Here is a 21,797-nt window from a genome sequence, read left to right as displayed (position 1 = left end):
TTGAGGGATGAGGTGTTGTTTCACTCTACAGCGCTAACTGACTCTATATATCTATGTCATTTCTTGTGTCCCCAGCTGAAGCTTTCAGCTATTCATTTTGTCACTTATCTATCCATCAACCTTTTTTTTTTTTTTTTATGTTTCAGCTAGTGGAAGGCAGCTTCACATCCCAGGTCAGCCACGAAGTTGACGGGCTTATCTTCCAGCCATGCGGGGTAAGCCTCCATCTCTGTATGTATGTGTGTCAATGTCTTGTCATTTTTTTCAAAGCCGCAACCCCCGTTGCCACAGGATGATTGTCAGGCGCAGTGTTTACCCCCCGAGCTCCTACATAAGAATCGGACAGCTTGTCGGCACCGCCCGCCGTTTGTCACTCTCCGCAACACTCCTGTCCTCAGTTATAGTAAAGGAAACCACCTTCGCATACACACAGACCTCCGTGTGAGATGCTGCAAAAGTAAACCAGACACATGGCGGTGTGTGATACCACGGACACGGACTCGCTCAGAATACTGATTTCACATTTCATTGCATTTTTTTATCTGTGAGACTAAAAACGATTCCTCTTTAATTTCACCTGCGATGGACTCAAGGATTCATAATCCACTGTGTAATAGAACGATCAGCCGCAAGATTAGAACCGGTTACTGGTTTTAATCTTGTGGCTGAAAGGTGTATGTGAACGATGCTATTGCAAGGTACTGCACACTGCTTTTCTTGCAGCCTTAAATGGTTTGTTCACAGAATCAGAATCGTGTTTATTGCCAAGAAGGTTTTCACATACCCGGAATTTGATCTGGGTTTTTGGTCCATAACAAAACAATTTCAAAACTAATATTGTAAGTACAAGGAGAAGATCAGCAAGGGAAATGCTCTCGTTGACGGAAAATTATCCTTTACTGTATGTTCGGGCGGGAATAGATATTATTGGCTTCTCTCTTTTTTTTTAGCTGCACACTATACGCTAGAGACGCTATTGAGAGTATTTTCTGAGGCTTTATTGGATTTCCGAATAATATGCGATCCAAACCAGGAATAGTTTTTGGATTAGGTAGAGAGCACTGTACGGTTTGCTGCTTTTGATGCAGCCATTCCATTGATTGAGGGTGATGCTGTCGTCTGAAGCATCGGAGAAACCGATGGATCATGAATAACCGGGCAGGAGGAAGGTGTTGAAAAGCACCGATGCCCTCTGGGTGTTAACCAACCGGAGTTTGATCTGTTTTGGCAGGTGCTTTTTACAGTCTTCTATCAGAAGTGATTGCTGCTCATCATCAAGCTGCGACAGAATCCGCTGAGGCCACGTGCAAATGTCCCCGTCAATGAGAAACCTGATTGCAAGTCTGTGTTGTCATCGGGTGCCCTTTTCTTTTCCTTTTTTCATCTTCATCCCTTCTATATAATTCACCACTTTTCACAGCACTGCTGCACAATATCCGGCTCATTTCAGAAATTACTACCATAGACGAGAGATCTCCCCTTGTGTCCCGTTTAATTCAAACCTCAGCCTGATTTGTTATCAAATCACAGTTGAAGAAGGTTTTTTGTCTCTTTTTTAGCAGTTTCATAAATCTGACGGAGGGAAATTTCTCCGAACTCTTGAAGGTCAGCAGCTGGTCCCCCCGCTCGAACAAATGGGCCATAACGCTGGCGAGTGTGATGTGACTAAACGATGAGGCAAATAGTCCGCCGTCTGATATACGATAAAGAAACAGTTATTTAACTCTGTCTGCATTTGCTACACTAAGCCACAGAGTTGACATAAATCAATTAAAAACAGCTTGTTTACGGTCTGTTTACACGGATCTGCCCTAGACGGAGAGAGGGGGTGTCAAAAAGAAACCAAAACAGATTTGAGTAATAAAACCAACACTGATTACTTGGACTACATTAGATTTTATTCACAAGAATATAATCACATTCTGCTAATGAGACAAGTCACTAACCGGGGGACGGTGGCCTGGATGTCGCTTGAGTGCAAAGCAAAGCGACAGACTCGACACAAACAACGTACAACATGAAATGCCAATAACAGAACCGTGTCGACTGTATCCAGCCGAATGTGTTTGTATCTTTTTTTTTAAAGTCTAACCTAGTCTCATGGGAAAAGAGATATGCAGACGGGTCATTGCTGCTGCGCTGGATTGAGCTTTCTTTGGTCTTTTAAAGAAAATATCTAGTAGAAAAAAATTGTTGCTGGTCACCTTGAAATCTGAATAAAGACCAAAAACTTTTTTCACCCGGCGGTTTTCCGAATGAATTCACGTTTTCAAAAGGCATTTAACTGTTTTTGACCTTTTAGCCCGTGCCACTGCGCTATTGATCGACTCCGTTCAAAGTCTCCCTTTATATGCCAACCTATGTAAATAAGCCATTATTTGTGAAGGATGCCGAGCAGCGGGAGCCAACATGTCGGGTCGCGGGGGGAGTTCCTTAATGGCACCTCCCAGAGTGACGATTTCATGTTCTGCATGTAGCAGCAACATTTCCCCTCGGGTCGCTGCCGGGTTTCGTTTCCCTTTTCATTTTGTAAAAAAAATAACGTTTACTTGTTTTGATCTACCCAAAGTCATGAATGTAATCTATACATTCAAGTCAAGGACTTACTAGCTTGTCATTCGGTGATAAGCTCATGGTGACGCTCTGACCGGTCTGCAGCTGTGCATCACGGTCATCCCGTGATGCACCGTATGTCGTGGCACATTCCTCCATAACCATCATTAGATTTCGTGCCACAGTCGCCCGTCTGTCAGTTTGGACGAGAGATGGAATATACCCTTTGTTGTCTGACGGCGACGAGCCTCGGGGCGGCCAACGCCCCCGAGGAGAACCAACTGTTCATTTAGCGCCCGACATACCCGAGGCCTTGACGTGCGCCGCTGTTAATGAATTAATCAACGTTGTTTGCGTCATCTGTGAGTGTTCATTATGTTTTGGCTGATTGGTGTTCTTTTTACCGATACCATATTGTGTGTGTGCGTGTGACGTCAGCAACTCGGGCCACTCGCGTACCAAAATTTTCTCCGCCTTCTTTCCGAGTTGTTGCTCCAACTTGAGGTGGTGCTCGCATGGATTTCGCCAGTCGGCATCTCATTTTTCATGATTATACAATAGGATGAATTTGACTTGTATATATTAATGTGTGCTGGTAACACTGCCTCACAGTGAGATTGTCTTCCAAAGTCATTGATTCCCTCTGGCTATACGTCAACCGGCGCCATTTTTAATCTCCTCTTGTGCGGACGGGATTAGGGGTTGCCACGAGGGTTAATCTCAGCAGGCTCCTGCCGTTGGGAATGTCCGTCGACGTGCGCACAAAGGTTACAACCGCAAGCAGCCCCTGAGTTGCTTGGCGAGCGTGTTATCTCGCCGCAGACACACGGTGTCCTTGGAATTATGTTGTCTTTGTCTCGGGAACATTGGAACGATTCTGAATATTTATAACAGAAGAAACCATTGTCGCAGATGGCGGGTTTGCTTTTGATGGGGAGCACTCCAGACGGTGATCTCTGTTAAAGGAGAATAAAGAAGAATTTATGTCCTTTCCACATGTTTTTTTTTTTATTTATATTTTATGGCAAATCATTTTAAATTCACTCAAAAAAGCCAAGGCGGCACAGAAGGCGTGAAGTGTATCACTTTTGGACCCTGAAAATGTGATTTGTGCTGTGAGAGATTATCAGAGACATGTGGTTTCTCGAACCAGTCTAATCATTTGATGTTATTCTTCTGGGCATCTGTACGTCATATCTCAAACTTCACCTGATCCCCGTATTCCTCAACCCGGTTTATTGCGAGTCAAAATCTTTTATGCCACTGCACCGTTTTTGGACATTCACACCAAAACCCTTCAGAAAAGATACACACACCAAACACACACACACACACACACACTCACAATGTGACTCTCGAAGAAATGGGCCAGTGTGTCTGAGCTGTAACAGAGGGAGCTTTTCTCCGGGGAACAGATTTATTGGACTTGTGCAGCCTTTTGTCTGTAATCCGCAGCACACTTAAACAATAAGTCTGCCTCGGAGCAAAAAGCTGTTGTTGAAATGAGACTTTGAAAAGAAAGAGGGGAGAAAAAAAAACACTGTTATCAAAGGAGGCCTCTTGAATGTCCTGAAGCAAGCTTTCTTCTTCCTCAACAGAATTACACTTTCTCCATTTATTTAGCTCTTGTTTTCTTTGGATAGCCTCTGACATATTTTGTCATTTTCACTACGTTCGTGATTACAATATGGGTATAGTTATAGACAGTCTGCCTTTTTGTTCAAACACTTAATTCACTCAATTATTCTCCTCCATAACAAACCAAGATAACAATGGTAGCAGTAATAGGAAACCCACACAAAAGCGAAACCCCTGGAAAATAAAAGCAGAGATGAGAACCAGGAAGTTAGGACAGTTGTAAAAGCTATTACAACTAACATATTTCAATGGTGAAATGAGCCTGACGTTCTGTGGAGTCATATGGTAATTGACTCTTTCGGTCACAGATATGTAGGCGCGGTGGTATATTGGCGGAGAGGAGGAGGAGGAAGGGGGGAAACGACAACAGCAACTGTTCAGCACAGGGAAGACGTGCAAGTTGTTCGCACTCGTGGAAAAATAGTGGAACAATTTGATTCGTTAAATGATGATTACAGTCATTTGTTTTTTACATTAACTCTTAAGTTATTCGTTGTTTTATTCAGGAAGCCATGACGGCCACACTTTTGCTTTCACAGTGTGTATCACCCCTCACTTTATCCTCCTCTCAGTCTTGACAATCACAGCCTCTGAATTTGCATCCTGACACAGCAGGCGATTTAAAGGCAACAGAACACCATTACATGAAAATTAGTTATGATAGATGGGAGATGTGTTCCTGAATTCAAGGCCAGGTTCTGGAGGTCCTCTTTTGCACTTGAATAAGGTGCAATCACTTATTGAAGAGACTAACAATAGTAATGGCAGTGCGAGTACAACTGGCAGCACTTTCTTTCTCTGGAATGAATTTGAAGGCTAGCTATTTATTTGATCAGCTGATCTGATTGTTTTGTATTTTTGTCGTGAGGCTGTTGCTATGGCAACATTTTTACTGTGGTTGAAAGTGTAGTGTTCAGAGATTTGAACGAGCCTCAACACATCCTCAGGGATTCTCAAGGGGCTGACTATCCATTTACAACACGTATACTGTAGTTTTACCAAAGTAAAGAAACGCACACGCAGAATTCCTTCTGTTCTCATTTAAGCTCTTCAGAAGTAGGTGTCGTTATGAAGTTATGAAGGACACACAGAGAACCGACAGCTAGCTACTAAGATACTATTATTCACAGTTTAAAAAAAGAAGCAAATGACAGCGCGGACATATGAGGCATTAGCGCACATCAACAAGGTTTGTGTAGTTACTCTCGCTGCCAGAGGGGGAGACAAAGGAGAGATTATAAGATGACCAGTCAAAAGGTTGTTGCAGAATCAACCGATAGCATCATACACTATAATTAGTATAGGCTATATTGTCTATGGATACTAGCTTGATTGGAAAAAGCCATTTGGGAAACGTGTGGGAATGCCCATCAGCTTTCCAAACTCAGGCACCAGACTGTGTTTGTGAAGGTTTTTTTTGACTCCGTGATAACTTTTTTTTTTTGTCCTGTCAGAGGACTATACGTGGGCGGAGCCAGGAACTCCTCGTTTGGTCATGTGTTGTGACAGCGCAGGAGGAATCCTGTCTGCCGTTTCCACACATTTTCTCAGAGTAAGACTTCTGTTACCGGGCAACCTGACAGTGACGGAATCTGGTCATCTGTTGCCGCCTCCACCCGTCATGCCTTTACATTCCTCATGTTCCACTGCTCTCGTTTCATGTCCTCCCTTAAATGTCAGCCAGGCGTGAATAATCCAAGTGATGTTGCTGCGCAGTGAACCACAGCAGGGATATGTAAATATAATGAGGCTTGAAAAAGTTATGACTTAATATGAGGGCATTTTTCACATTCCAAGAAAATATTAGGATACAAGAATAGTCATGCATAAGAAAATATATGTAAATATGAAGAGGCTTAAAAATGATGACTTAATATGATGGCATTTTTCATATATATTTTCTTATGCTTACCTTTTCTTATTCATATACTTATCCTACCATAAAAGTTTCCACTTTTAAATTTGAAACCAAATTTGTATTTAGCTCTTGATGAAGTTGTTGCTACCCCACAGACCAATTTTTAACCTCAAAAAATAATTTTCAGCTCATAAACTGTTGCTTAATATGTTTGACTCGGTTCAAAAATTTCTCAGCCATTACGTCTGCAGTGTTAACAAAAATAAATGTCTACTCATGGGAAAAAAACATTGTCAGCCTCGTTTCTTGAAAGGGAAAAATGTCATATTTATTTACCCCACAACACGTCATCTTCTATATTGTAATTTTTTCCGTGGGGGGGTTGGATTGGGTGTCCCTGCAGAGATACAAGCCCGGGAGGTGTGATGAAATCCTCAAGTGGAAGCCCCCCAATCTCAACTCCGTGGACTTTCGCCTCAAGATCACCAAAGTTGGTGGAGAAGGGTAAGTCACTGTTGCCAGGGCAACACTTTTGCTTGATGAATCTTAACAGCATGTGTCATTTTGTGAGACACTGGATTACTGAGTTACACACACACACACACACACACACACACACACACACACACACACACACACACACACACACACACACACACACACACACACACACACAGGTATGTACGTTTTCTATGTGTGAACGTTTCATGAAGCATTTCAATGAAATGCACTGAATTCTTTTCTGTTTTATTTCAATCTTTTTCTTGTTTCCTTTTGACTTTTACTTTTAGTTTCTCTCACAGCAAAATAGCTATAGTCTGCAAAAGTGAGTTTCTTTCACCGTCATCGCCTTCATGCACTTTTTGTCAGCAATCCCAGAAAAATTCTTACTTGCTGTATGCGCATATATACGCTAGGAAAAACACTACTACCCTTTTCCTTTTCCCCACATTCACTGTTTATCATCCTCTGTCGTATAAATTATTCACATGCCCCAGTGCTTCTTCTGGCCATTCATCTCGGTAAACATCACATCTCTGCAGCAACATAATACTATAGGAGGAATGACAATCGATTTCCTGTCGGTAATTTCAAGCCTCTGACGTCGTTCTGATATGTATTTTTTATCCAATGCCGTTGGGAATATCAATCTGTTGGTTGGTTATGACTTTGGTCGAGAGGATTAAGCCTCTTTTGCTTCAGTGAGCCCTTGAACTTCCCTTGCATCACCAGTAGGTGGGTAATTTTTGTTTTCAGTAAAATATCTTGACAGCAATTTAAGAACTCGCCATAAACTAAACATTAGTATGTTGTCGGGGGGTAAAGCAGATGCACTATCGACACATTCCTCCTGTCCTCATGTGGAAATGTTCTCGGACAAGACGCTGGGCCGTGGGGAGGCTACCTTCTTGTCCTGTGGGTGAAAAAGCTCTTTGGTTGTTATGGTACAAAAGTGGTGTGTAATGTCTTTTATTTATTTTTTTGTGGTCACATTCTGAGCATTTCAACTGATGTTAGGATTTAGCTCAACGCGCCACTGACCCAAGCACAGTCCCACAGAGCCGCTAGCGTGGCCGTAGCCTCCTCTTGTTTTTGTTTATCAGTCCGCACAATGCACATCTCTTTGCTCTGTGTACGTCCCTGACTCCACTCTCTGTGTGGGAGAACACAGACGATTATTGTTACCATTCGAGAGCGTTCCGATATTTTCCCCCGAAAGATACACCTGAGGAGGTGGAACACTTTTCAGACCTCACCCTCGGTGTAGGCTTTCAAATCTCTCCGTAGTTACTGTCTGCGAGAGAGAGAGAGAGAAAGAGGAAGATGGACAGACATGTATGGAAGGTAACAACCGTTTCTTCGTCAGCCCATCACAATCAATTCTTGAGCACGTCCCTGTGTTCCACTGAAGCATACAGCCTTGCAGGTCTTATTACTTTCTTCTGCGGGCAAGCACGCAGGCAGACGGTGATTATTGAGATGAGGAAAAGAACAAGATGGAAAGTTGCGGCACTTCCATGAAGCACGATAGCGCTCCCTCCCCAAGTGTGGAGCTCAACAATCTTGAGTATTGTATAGATCGCTCGAATAGAGCCTGGATTCCGTCCCAGGAGGAGATGAGTAATGGTTACATCATTATTCATTAGGTGTGCGGTGACATTGGAGACCCAGAGAAGGGGGGAGTGGTACCGTCTGACTGGCCTGGCCGGGCTCTCCAGAGGCCGGCAGCCAGGCTTCTTGTTACGGGTCTTTCTATACTCGGTGGACTCAAAGAGTCATTACCGCATCCAAATCCATATTTTGTGTAAAGGATTCGCTGTCAGGTTCTCGCTCCCCCTTGAATGCTGGTGTCAAGGTGACATAAAGAACCAAAGATAAATGCTGTTGAGGTCTGGGGAAATTCATTCTGATTTTTTTTTTCATCCCATCCTACAATACTGTTGATCGATTAGTTTGCAGCCCTGTTGTGTTGTTGTCTTTCTGAGTCTTTTATAATGTCCATTGCTTTAGATGGTAGTTTTTTCTAAGGTTCCTTTTTCTAAGGTTCTATCTTCACACAGTTCCTTGTTTTAGCTTTCTTACTTGCTACAAACAGTATTTTAGCCAAAAATCTGCCACTCCCATCACATTTTTCGTCAGAGAAAGTACAAAGATAAAGTACAAAATAAGTTACTTTACATACTTTCTCACAGTTAAAGTTTTTTGTTAATGATCAACATCAAATCAACACTCGCACTCACTTTCCCGATGTCTTTGTAACTGCCTACTTTTCACATATGTTCTAATAAAGAATCAAATCAGATTTTTTCCAAAATGGGCGTTTGATATTTTGGCAATCATCTGAAATTTCGATAGTAATCATTCTCCCTTTTTTAGTATTTAATTAAATTTTCCCATTGTAAGTTTCTTGTCTTGACCTTTTTTTTTGCTGTGAGAGTCAATCTGTTTTGCAACAGAGCTTCTATTTCAGCTACATTATAATAAACTTTCCATCGTGTCTGGGAGCTTGATTTTTTATATTTTATTATTTTTATTTCTACAGTTTCAATTTTAGCATGCAAACAAATGTCATAGACCATTTTAATAAGCTGCAGAAGAAAGAAAAAAAAAAAGGATTTGTGTGAGAGAGACATTAACTTGAGCTTGGTGGTGAAACTCACAGCGAGTGGATTCGAGATGTCAGGAGAGATCTCGCAGCGATTCAGCCGTCAGCACAAACATGAAGGATTCTGCAGAATAAACATGGAGCCTGTCTTTGGACACCAAAACCCCGTCAAGGGATTTATCTGTATGGACACAAAGATCTCTGGTGTTTGCGTCCCGATGACTCAGCTGTGTCCAGTTGGCAAATCCAATTTTATGGTCTTAATGTCAAATTTTCCAGTTGAATGTATTTTCCTTTTTTACCAATGTTCACAGTTTAATTACAATTCCTTAACATAAATATTAATTTACAGCATACAGCACATTCTTATTTTTGGCAACAAATCCATTAAAATAACAAAACCAGCTATGTTTCTTTCTATATTTAAGAGTCTACTTTAGAGCCCCAGTGTTGGTAAAGGTAAAGTTGGTAAAGTTGTAAACCGCAACCAACTGAGCACCCGACAGGGACACTTTATGGTGGCGCACCGCTAATTCCTTTTCTGGTTCAGCGCTGGAATTTCAAAGCAAATTCAACGTATTCTGGAACCGTTTTGTGCAAATAAGTATTCAACACGACGTAGCAAACATGGCGACTTACTCGGAGGTTGGGTCGACCTCATGTAACTACATTTCACTCATTCAAAGTTGACAAAAAAACATTGATTCTTTGTCGCAGGTGATTATACTTATATGAGTGTCTCAGGCAGAGTCATGGGCAATACATGAATACGTACTTCTAAATATTACACACTGTAGCTTTAATTATAGGTCCTACACCAATACCACCCTCGCTAGTAGTCATAGTTTAAGCTGGCTTGCTATGTCCTTCCATAGATGGGTATTTATATAAATACACCAAACTCAGCAAGGCGCCAATAATAATACAATAAAACCACCGTATAACTGAAAATGTGGCTGATGATCCGTCTTTGGAAGATGTTTCAGCTGGATTTTAAAATGTTGTTTGTGGGTAAACAGTTCCACGTATTGATCCTCTGAACAGGAATTGGTTTAATGAAAGTGCACCTGACTCACCGAGCCAGAAACCCTGAGAGGCTCCGACACTTAAGCTCTGTTTACAGTCTGCGGTGGAATTTTAAAAGCTTCTTGTTTGTTTTAATAAAAGTGTTTGTGTTGGAGTCCATTTTTATCACTGTTTTGCGCCGCGAAGGTTTCTCATTTGAACACAATTCACCTGACCCCCCCCCCTCTCTGTGGGAAATTGCAGTGGAATTTCCACAGGGCCCCCTCGGTTCCATATCAATCAACTTAGCATCACGGAGCAGCTTGTGAAACGACAACAAAAGAATCTGTTCTTCCGAAACACGCTGGTGTATCTTCTCATCGCTTTCCTCTGCCCATGGCAAAATGTCCCTGACATGTCACTCTGGTCTTTAGAAAACCGTTTTCTCGTTTCGAGTCCTGCAGTGCCGGTTTAGGAAAGAGGTCTTTATCACAAGTATTAATAGAAACAATGACGGGAATAGACTCAGCGTTTAAAAGGTCCGAGTGTCCATCACTGCATGGCTATTTAGCGCTCCTAATGTCTACTGCTGCTTCCTTCCTGCTCGTGCCGGCTATCATTACACAGGAGGCGGTGGGGGTTGGATGGAAAGACGGTCTCCGATTTCAGCCCCACTTCAAATCCCCGAATGAGGCGCAGAGGACGACGTAGTCGCGCTGTGGTTTAGTCGTCAATTTGGCACAATAGCCCCCCTATTATTTCCGTTCTAAAAATGTTTCACCCATATGAAACCAGTGCTCGTTTCCTCTAGTCAACAGTGTCTCTGCGGGTACATGGGGGTGTTTTTCCGTGGAGGGAGGGTCGGGAGCAGTGTGTGATTAAGACATCTGTTGGGCATTATCTCTTTGGACGAGGCGCAAAAACCGAACTGTCAGTTGTTGATGAGATGTACAATCACTCAAGACTAATATAAACCCCAATATTGAATAAACTGTGGTGAGGGCTCACGGTCGACTCTCTGACAGAGATGCTATAACACCATGGTTCTCTGTATATGTTCCACAGAAATATTATAATTATAATTGCCTTGGACGGTGAATGGACCCATGGTGTAGTTTTCTCTGTACGTTTAGAAACGTGGAGCTGCACAGAGAGACAGACGGGGCTCAGGGAAGGTGTGATCTCGCACGTCTCTGCCGTTCTGTTACTAGCTGGAAAATGGAAGCGGCGTAGTGATTTTCCATTTTGCGCCGTTGTTACCACTCAGACGCGCTGGTCTCGTGTTGAGATCCTGTGCCGAGGGTGTTAACCGTGATCTTTTTCTCTCTTTTGTAGGATGCTCCCACAGACCGTCGGCTTGCTCTACGTCGGCAGCTACGACAGGCCCTTTGCAAAGATGAAGGTGAGAAAATAAACGTGTTGTTTTGTTCTGAATTCATCTTCATGCCAAGAAACCAAAGCCTCCGCCCCGCCAGTGCTTTTCCATCTTCCTTTTTGTCGTGACGCAAGGTTTTATTTTTGTTTCCAAGGTTTAAAGTAATATATATATATATATATATATATATATATATATATTTATTTATTTTTAAAAAACAATTCCTAAGATAAATAAATGTAATTGAGGCTTGAGATTTTACAGTTTATCCATAAACCTAATGATAAGTTACTAGAAATAAAAAGAAAGCAGAAATAAAAACAAATGTATAGAACCTGAATCAAGACAATATATTTTTTACGTGAATAATAAACATAAATGCACATCTTTTCTGCATAGTTTATTCTGTTAAATTTAAAATGTTCATATTGGAGCATATATATATCAACATATCTACTAATAATCAGGTTTTGTGATACACTTTACTGTCAGCCGAACAGTGGGAGATTGTTTTACACTAACCATGAGATTCCTGGTTGCATATTATCTGTGTGAATACACAGAGTTGTGCTGTCTGGGTTAACACACACATCAACAGACCTTTGACCTACAGTAGTGTGCGCACACACAGGCACAGAATCAAGTGCACTCCACGATAAGTAGCATCTCTTATACATGAGAGGTTTTATGCAAATTCACTGGTCTGGGGCAATGAAAACGTTTAGGAGCAAAACGATAGTATCGTAGTGTTTGTTCTACAATTTTCCATTAACTGCACATTTCTCTCAAATGCTGTTGTTGTGTATGGAAATTTTTCCACGCTGACTAAATGGCTCTTAGTATGTGTAGGCTTTCCAACAGTTACAGTCATGGTTTCAGACACACTAGATGATTCCCATGTATCGGCCCCTTGGGCTCTGTTGCAGAACAAGGCGGCGTCTCTGTTTGCTGCTCGGTCTCCGAGCTCCTCTCAGGGAGACGGAGCACGAAGCTGCAGACCTGAGGTCGTCTCCTGTCGGCTTCCATGCTGCTATTTTTGTTGTGAAACGTGTTTTACAGTCAGACCAAGTGCAAATATGCAAAAAAATGATAATTACATGCCTGCACATGACAAGGCGGCATGGTGGTTCTGGCAACCTGAATAATGTTCCTGATAAATCTGACATGAGGTGTGTCCTCTGCACAGTCTGTGTGTGTGTGTTTGTTTGTGGCCTGTCGTGCACAACAACAGCGTACTACTTTGGATATTTATTGTGTGTGTGTGTGTGTGTTATGTGTTGATAAGATGGAACTTGTGGCGGACCTGCTCATTTGAAAGCATGCAGCTGCCAGAACATTGAAATTAAAACCAATTTGTTTCTGTAATTAGAAAACATGTCGTGTAATTGGCTAATTTCTTCCGCTTTAGCTCATTATTGTTGTAATTCCTTACACCGTCCTACAGGGGGTTCCGGTGTTAACGTCTCTGGACTTCATTAGCATTCACTGAAAATAGTTTAATTATGCAAAGAGGGTCCAGCTCTGTCGATAGATTAATGTGTATTTAATAGAGCCCGACCAATATATTGGTATCGGTAGGAACATTTCAAAGCAAAAATTGGTATCAGCGCTTATGTTTACCAATTTACCAAAACATACAGTTATAATCAAATGTATTAACAGGAAATGTAATGATGGCGTCAGTCTCCTGAGCGTTGCAGCCTTGTTTTGCTTGTTAGTCCATTCAAATCTCTGTACGCTACATCTAATGCACCTCTGCATTACTCGGCTACAATTTCTGTTGGTTATAATCACACTGTAATCAGCAGAGGAATTAGTAAGATCTGTGAACGCCGTGAATATTATAGTTCCAACAGTAGTGGACTTATTTTTAGAGAAGCACAAATCTGTTATTTTTTCATAATTGTGAGATTCCCAGGCTCGAGGTGTCGCAGTCACAATTCTTTTGCAAGAAGAAAAAGGTAGTATGCAAAGTGTATGCAAGACAAAGGTGAAGTATTTTTGTGAATACCTTTAACGCCTACGCTCACTGCAGCAAAACATCAACCAGCTCCGGTGCGTAAAGGAAAATATATCAGTCCACAGTGTTTCATTTTCAAAAAGCCCTGCATCAGTGCAGTGTTGGCTTCTGTTTTTACAAAAAAAATCATTTAAACCACTGATGTTGGTCAATCAATTTAAATTTCCTTAGTTTTTTTCATACAGGACGAAGACTGTGAGATGTTTCAAAGTTAATGCAGTTAGCGTAGGCAAGGCAAGTTTATTTGTATAGCACATTTCAACAACAAGGCAATTCAAAGTGCTTAACATAAAACATTAAACGCAATTGGGAAGAAACAGATAAAATCACATTAAAATATAATAATAATTTTTAAAAATGACAGTTACAAAATTTGTTCGTGGTCTCACACACACACACACGTAAGCACATGCGCATCTTCACAAGGTGACAGCCCCGCCGTCACAGTTGTTCTTAACTTTTGGGGATCCATTGTTGCCCACAGCTTCTGACTGTTATTTAAAGACGTGGGATTAAACTATGAAAGCTGACAGTAATTTATTTTGCCGCCCACAGAAAACGCAAGACAGACACTTAATGATGCGGCACAACAAAGTAACTCATTATTTTAAAATGTAAAGGTAAAAGATAAAAACACAATTCTGTGGGTTGGGTAGTGAAAGTTTGTCACGTTCTTCTTCTCTTGGTGTGTCTGTTCATTTGTTTCTCCTTAATTAACTGTCAGACCTGACGGTTGTACACATTATTACCTTGTTTTTCTCCTCAGAGAAGTGTGATAATCTGAACACGTGGAATAATGATCGGTATCATACATATTTTCTATACACATTAGAGACATATGAGACTGAGGTCATTTCACGGGTTCACGGGTCATTGGACGTAGATGTTTGTTGTTGTGACAAGGCCACATCCTGCCGAAATTGGTAGAAATCACATTGGCGATAACAGAGCAACTATTTAAACGTAACAATTCACGGCGTCGTGCTGAGTCACTCCTTTGACTTGTGTGTATTTGAGCTGGGGCTGATATTAATGGAGAGAAGGCGGATAATGTATTCTGCTTGAAAGCATATATTAAAGATTGAACATTTGTTTTTGAAGGCTGAGGGTCGTGTTTGTTCAAGTCCGTTACTTTCTGCATCTCATATCCTCCCTCTACTTATGCATTCCTTAATCTACTCTCTCGTTATTAGAATGGACCCGAGTGCTGCGGTGTGGCGGACCTCGGGGGTCGCCGGTTCTGATTAGGTTTTGGAATGAAACAAAGGCCCGGGTCAGGAAAACAAAATTGTCTCTTCGAGGAAATTACAAACTTGGAATGTTTGCCCATCTGACGTCCCTGTCTCTGTGAAAGTTTCCGTAATAACACAAGTGTGGCACAGTGTCCCGGCGCCGCGGCCTGACACCGATTCCAATATTTGATAAAGAAGCGGGTCGAGTGCATTCGTTGTGCTCGGGGCTGGTAAAAGGTCAAATGTCATAAACTCTCGTAGCTGTGTGTGTCTGGTCCCGGTTTCTGCTTCACGGCACGATGTAGCAGACACAATGCTGTGCTTGGGAGTTAAACTATATTTTCATGCGTTGGCCTTGTTCTTCCCTTTCTTTGGAAGCTCGGAGTGTAGATCCAGATATTTCCGGGGAGTGCTGCTCGCCACAAGGTCTTCTCAGCCTTTCCTCATTAAAAAGACACCTGTAGGAGCCCAGTGTGTGTCTGTCTGGCTGCGACACTGTGGTATATTCTGCAATATGAGATGCTCCAGCCTCTGCCTGAGTCACAGTCCAACCTCGACGTGCTGTTTTTAAAAATAGCGTCGACAATGACGAGTGGTGGAAGAAGTGTAAAGAAATTATTCTCGAGTAAAAGTCGCACTAGTAGAAGTAGGAGTGTAGAAGATATGTACTTTTTTACTTGTAATATATAAGTATTAGACTGGACTTAAAAACTACAATTGTCAACAGCATTTTTATTTAAATGTGTAAACATCTACTGTATTTTCTTCAGTATCTATTGTTGGCTCTGGTCTCACATGATAACAACAAAGTCGTCATTGCAGAATGCAGCTTTTTTTTTTTTACATATATATATATATATATTTCCTGTGCCCACATATATTTATCCGAACAGGTTGTCGTTACAAGTGACGCACACACAAGCGGTCTGTCAGTAAATGCGGGGGGGGGATTTTCGTGAGGATTGTTTGCGATGCAGTCGCAAACACGCAACAGGATTTTCCTGAAAAAATAAACGAGTAGAATGAGTATTTTCTTTCATCTGGGTTTTCTTTATATTGAAATACCTTCATGCTGTATGTTGGAACAGAGAGCAGAACGACTTGAGCCCTTCGTCTCTGCAGCTGACGAAGACGCCGCCTGCCACAGTCCCTGACAACCGGTGGCGCGTGTGCGCTGCCATCACGACACGGATTTGGACGGATTAGGTGCCAAGTGGTGATGAGAAAATGGCAGCCAACATGTCGACCTTCACCAGCAGGAAGGGATCTCGAGTCTGTGGCAGCACAGCGTCCCGCCCCGCCCCGCCCCGCCGACGCTGCCCCGCACAGATTTCTGGCAGCGTGCTGTGTCGAGCTTTAGGGGAAAGCTTAGAGATCCTGTCGCCCGCTTTAGATCGTCCGCCGTTCCCTCTTCCAAAATACAGAAACGTTTGATTTGCAGTCGGTTTTTACTCAAAACTGAGATCAGAGGGAGATGTTTAAAATGACGGCGGTGGCTCCTCGTGCGTGCCAATGAGTCGTCACGTGTGAAGGTCAACATATGAAATCCATTATCGTGTCTGTCTTTGGCCCGGGTTCTTTCTCGCCCCTTCCTCCTGCCTTCCTCACACACCTCCTTTGCTTCCTGTGTGAGTCTTACCCCCACTGTGAGCCCAGATGCCACCTCGCTCCAGGATCGGACGAGCTCTTACTCTGGTGTTTTTGGGGACTTGCCAAACACCGACGCTCTCCTGGCAACGTCGGACCTACGGTCTGACCTTGGCTGCGCGGGTCACGTGGTCACACGTGGTCACACGTGGTCACACGTGGTCACACGTGGTCACATGTGGTCCCCGGAGGTCAGCGTCTCCTCACAATCCTCACAGAGTTATATTCTTGGTGTTCGGTTCTGTTTTGCTTCCCAGCAGCTCCAGGGTGTGTATTTTCCAAGTCCTGAGAATCCTCTCAGTGACTCCTTCGACAAACAAACAACAGATGCTCAAATGTCTTCTTTGACTCACACTAGATCGTCAGCGTGCCATGTGCTCGGCGCGTAGAGTGGATTTTCCTTCCAAAGCGGAAAGTGATGAAATAAGTCGGTGATAGGACGAGCAGGAACTTTAACTGTTGCGCGGCTTCGTTCAGACCTTTATCACAGAGAGTCAGACGCTCCCACTGTCTGAGTGTCTGTTTGTTTGTGTATGAATACAGCAGTTTTTAGACCAAGTCCTTAAACAGCATTACAACAAACGAAAGTCTGTTTAACTTTATATGTGGTATTTTCTTCTCTCGTTAATTGTGATTTTTTTTTCTCCGCTCCCATCCAGTTAATATTGAAATGCATAATACATCATACGCTGCTTTCAGACATGGCTGAATTCCTTATATTTTCTTACATACATTTAATTGCCATATTATTTATTTGACGGTTGTCGTCATGCGACCTTACGACACGCCGTCGCTCTTCGTACTTTATAGAACATTCATGTGAGTTGTGTTTATTTTTTTGACCCTGAAAAATGATAGCTAAGCAAAATAATATTCGCTCAAGGTCACCTTACTTGCTTTTTTTTCTTCTGGTTCTTCTGTTGTCTGTCACCGCAGCCGCGGCCATTTCCAAGAGTCTGGGCAAACCATGTGTGCTGATGAAGACCATGAAACATGGTTGAAAGCCATGTTCGGTTGTTTTGTTTAAACTTTAGTGCTGAAACAATTGTATTAATATACTAATATGTAATAAAGTGCCAAGGCAGAAGAGTTGAAATGACACAGCAGCAGAAATAAAAGTTCCTTTCAAAATAATCTACAGTTTAAAACACGTTACAGGTCTAATTCCTCAAAGTCTAATCGATTTTGAAATAATGACTTATTTTTTTCCCAATTGTAGCCAAACTAACAAATGTTGTTTTCTGCTGGTGCCAGAATCAATATAATCCATCATCCTGGGCTGCACTTTTATTGTTGTTCGTACGATCCTACTCGATTTTTAACACCATCGTCCCCGTAGCTGTATTCCCCACTTTGTAAATTCCATCAATTGCATTCGGACGTTGCCTGCGAAGCTCCACAGAGCGTCATTTATCCTCGCCACTGCCACTCAATGTGTCCATTGCTAAGAAGTAGCAATGGCAAAAGTGAAGATAATAATTTTGCAGAGCTGTTGGCAGCAACCGGATGATCATCATCATCATCGTCATCATCATCGTCATCATCATCATCATTATCGTCATCATCACCGTGGCGTTTGACTGAGACGAAAATAACTCTTAACATTTCTTCACTTTTATCTTTTTAAAAGGTACAAACAGTTGTGTTGGTCTTCATCTTTGTCTGCACAGGCCACGAAGGAGCTGAAGTTGTACGACAACAAGATCATCGAGTGCACCTTCGCCAGCAACAGCTGGGTGTTCATGAGGCAGCGGGTGGACAAGAGCTTCCCCAACTCCTACGAGACGGCCATGGGTGAGACGTCCAGCTGTTACCTTGCCTATTCATATCTCACTCTTCTCTCTCTCTCTCTCTCTCTCTCTCTCTCTACAGTCAGCCTGAGATCAATGATACAGAATGTTCTGCATTTCTACCTGAGCTGAAATCACACGTGTTCCATTTAGAAAGAAGCACGTAGTCGTCTGCGTCATGAATGTTCCGACGGCGCTGTGAAGTGGGAAAGAGGTACTCTGGGCTCCTCTGATTTTTTTCCATTAGACAATGTGAGGTGATGGAAAAGTTGGAGAGGAGGAGAGAATTTACAGCTCGGATCAGCATGAAATCCTCCCGCTCGGATCATCAGCTGTACAAGTTTTCTTTGACGACTCAGGGGTGCGGTCCTTGCACGTACAAAAGCATCAAGTGATGAATTAACCACGACTCCCAGGCTGCAATTCAGCAAGAAACATCCAATTATTGAGTTTGAGATTCTGCTACACGTGCTGCCAACAGCTGGTGGAAGCTAAAGATGCCTGTGTCGAAAAAAAACCTTGAGACAATATCCGTAGCTTACATCATTTCACTTTGAATTCATTCAATTAAGAGTTTTCCCAAAAGTGACAGCTGTCGCGGCAGATGACCGGACGAAAAAAAACATTTACAACAAGACTTCTTTCCTGAGGTGGTTCCACACCTACCTTGTGTGGCGCAGACTTTCCGGACTTTTCAGTTCAGTCCGCACAAAGAGACGCCCTCGGACCATGCCACCAAAATTGAATCCAACCAAAAGGAGGCGGGTCTCTCGGTCCGGATCGTACTGATCCATGGTTCCGGTTTCGTTTGCAATGTGAAAACTCTTGTTCAGACTTTGAGACCAATTGCAGGAAGTTGAGGCGGCCGTAAACAACAGAAGAGGAAAAAGAAGCAAAACGTCGTGGTTCCACATGCGGGGGAGGAGGAGACGAAAATATTGAAGTGCAGTCTTCGCCTCCGACGCTACATGTAGATTCAGATTCGTTTTACACATTTACAAATCTCTGATTGCGAACACACTGACTGAGATACAGTTACACAACTCTCCACACACACACACACACTAATAATAATGTTACGCTTGTCGGCGGTGTGTCTAGATTATTATCCTGCTACAACTGTAGAACTGTAGCCTCTCGGATCGCACACAGCGACTGGTGACTGGGCCTTTCGGCGAGCTCCGAAATGCGTCAGCAAGTTGAAAATCAGGCTTAAAACCGCAACGTGTGAACGTTCATCGTCTGTGTAGTAACTTCCTCCGGTGTCTGTTTGTTCATTCCTTCTCTCCGCAGCTGTGTGCAAAAGCATCCAGGAGCCCGTCACTAAGGAGATCCTGCTGGAGTTCCTGGACCGCTGCGCCCAGGCAGTCCAGGCCCAGAACCCCAGGAAACACCCGCCAGACCCAGACGCCCAGCTAATGCCCCCTCCCCCTCCAAAGAGACCCAACCGAGCCATCCCGTAGCCAGCAGCCGGGGGCCCTCTGGACTGCTCCACAGTCACTGTGTACATCCACGTCACCAGCCACACACCCCCCCCTCCTCCCCCTCCCCCTCCCCCCGACGGAACAAACGGACGTTTCAAGGCTTTCGTACCCATCTGCACATTCGCTTCATTAGAAACCTTTTCATCGACCGCCCCCGCGTCATCCATTTACCCTGTAGACTTCTTTGTAGCTTTAATTGCTGGTGTTCTTATTAAAATGAAAAAAAAAAAAAACATGAAGTTTAGTTTATTTTTTATTTGGTTTTTTTTTTCTATTTATCTTTTTTAAAATCTGAGCTAATTGGTATTTATCCACGGGGACATTGTTATGGCTACGGAATAACACCTGCCCGACGCAGAAGTCCTTGTTTGTGTTTTTGTCGACCAGATCCTTGATTTGTATTGAATGAGGAGTAAACGTAGTCAAAGCTCCGTCTCTCGTCTTAATGGATTCACACTGATCCCGTTAGGATCAACACGAAGGAGCTGCTTTGGATTTTGCTTTGGGGTTCAATTAAGTTGATCATGTTGTTGTCGTTGTAAATGTTTTCATATCAGGAGTCAGATCGAATAGTTCAAGTCTGGATCTTGAAGTCTTTTTTTTTTTGTGTGTGTGTGTGTTTTATAAGATTTCGTCTGAGGGGAAGCCCGTCTGTGTGGACTTGACTTCTGAAGAGATGACGACATGATGGGTGAGACAAAGGAATAAAGAAAGAGTAGAGTGGATCTACAGTTGAGTGACAAATTAAAGGGAAAGCGTCCGATTTGATGACGGTGGCTCGCGATTGGTTAGGATCGTGACGATCGTAGTTAGGTGGGTGGGGACTCTCTCATCAGGAAACATGACGAAGTCGGTCACATTTCAATACTCGTCGTCACAGACCGGCTGCTTCACTTGACTTCCAGCCCGACGTTCTGGCCCCCGCCTTGTTCGTTGGGATTATTCACCGAAACCAATCGCTAGCGAGTGGCAGACGTTCCTGCCGATGTCGTTTTCACCCAAACAGAAGCTGCATCTTTTGGAAATGTATTCATTTATAAATAATTTAACCGTGAAGCTGCACCGATCCCAATATACACTACGTAGGGAGATGTCGCCCCTGTTCCCAAATTCACCTCCAAAGTTCTGTTTCGTGGACTTGTGCGGTTCGGCACAAACTGGCTCATCGCCGGATTTGAATTAACCCAACAAGTCGAAGGTCTGGGACCTGGATGACTTGGGATTTCCTTACTTTCCTCAGGGAAAGTTTATCTATAAATTCATATTATATTCATTACGATATATTACATAGATTTTGCTGATGCTTTTGTCCAAAGTGACTGACTTTGCCACAATCGTTTTTTTGACTCTCATCAGCGGGAGGCAGGTAGCATGAAGGGCCCACACTGGATTTTAGCCCTGACTGGAAATTGAATCCCCTGACCTTCTGTACAAAGGTCAGCGGTGTAACCCACTAAGCTGTACCAGCTACCACAGAACAAAATGCTCTAATTTTATCAGAATCAGAATCGTGTGTATTGCCCAGTGGGTTTGCTTTGGTGTTTTCGTGCACAACAAAAGAAAATGAAAAACTAAGTACAAGGAGAGGAGCGATAACGGAAAACGACAATGAAGTAAAAAATATAGAAGTATAAGTATGTGTGAGCAATCAGTATGTGTGAGGTGCAGCTGTACGGGTTGTGCGGGAGAAAAAAAAGGTGCAAGTGCTCCCCGGGGCGAGATGTGCGGAGGTGGTGTGTGCATTAATGTAATGTGTTATGTCCATATGGGGAGGGGGGGGGCGGCGTCAGCGGGGGGTCTCTGCTCTTGTTGATGAGGTCAGCTGCGGAGGAAAGGGAAACTGTTTGTGGCAGCCTTCTGCCAGAGGGGAATTAAAAACACTGTAATTGTGAAAATTACTAAAAAAAAAAATCGATAATAATAATATTGGATAAAGTCCGCGGCACCGAGTCTGACGAGGCGTCTCTCTACCAAAAGCCTTCAGCTGCTCATATCAGAAAGAAAAAGTGTAAGTGTGTGTGTGTGTGTGTGTGTGTGTGTGTGTGTGTGTGTGTGTGTGTGTGTGTGTGTGTGTGTGTGTGTGTGTGTG

General features: G+C 43.0%; 1 protein-coding gene across 1 annotated transcript in view; it reads left to right on the top strand.

The window, feature by feature from the left end:
* The window catches only part of rngtt (RNA guanylyltransferase and 5'-phosphatase), a 66,684-nt gene extending 46,545 nt beyond the window's left edge, over positions 1-20,139 (top strand). The window contains exons 12-16 of the mRNA XM_035617939.2: positions 147-215; positions 6,453-6,553; positions 11,496-11,562; positions 18,105-18,228; positions 19,518-20,139. Coding sequence (XP_035473832.2) covers positions 147-215; positions 6,453-6,553; positions 11,496-11,562; positions 18,105-18,228; positions 19,518-19,687 — 531 coding nt within the window. The 3' untranslated portion in view covers positions 19,688-20,139. The remainder of the gene's footprint in view (positions 1-146; positions 216-6,452; positions 6,554-11,495; positions 11,563-18,104; positions 18,229-19,517) is intronic.
* Positions 20,140-21,797: the final 1,658 nt, after the last annotated feature.

The sequence above is a fragment of the Scophthalmus maximus genome, chromosome 18, assembly GCF_022379125.1.
Source record: "Scophthalmus maximus strain ysfricsl-2021 chromosome 18, ASM2237912v1, whole genome shotgun sequence".
Taxonomy (NCBI): Eukaryota; Metazoa; Chordata; class Actinopteri; order Pleuronectiformes; family Scophthalmidae; genus Scophthalmus; species Scophthalmus maximus.
Note: the sequence above shows the minus strand (reverse complement) of the source record. Positions and strands in the feature narration are given on the sequence as shown.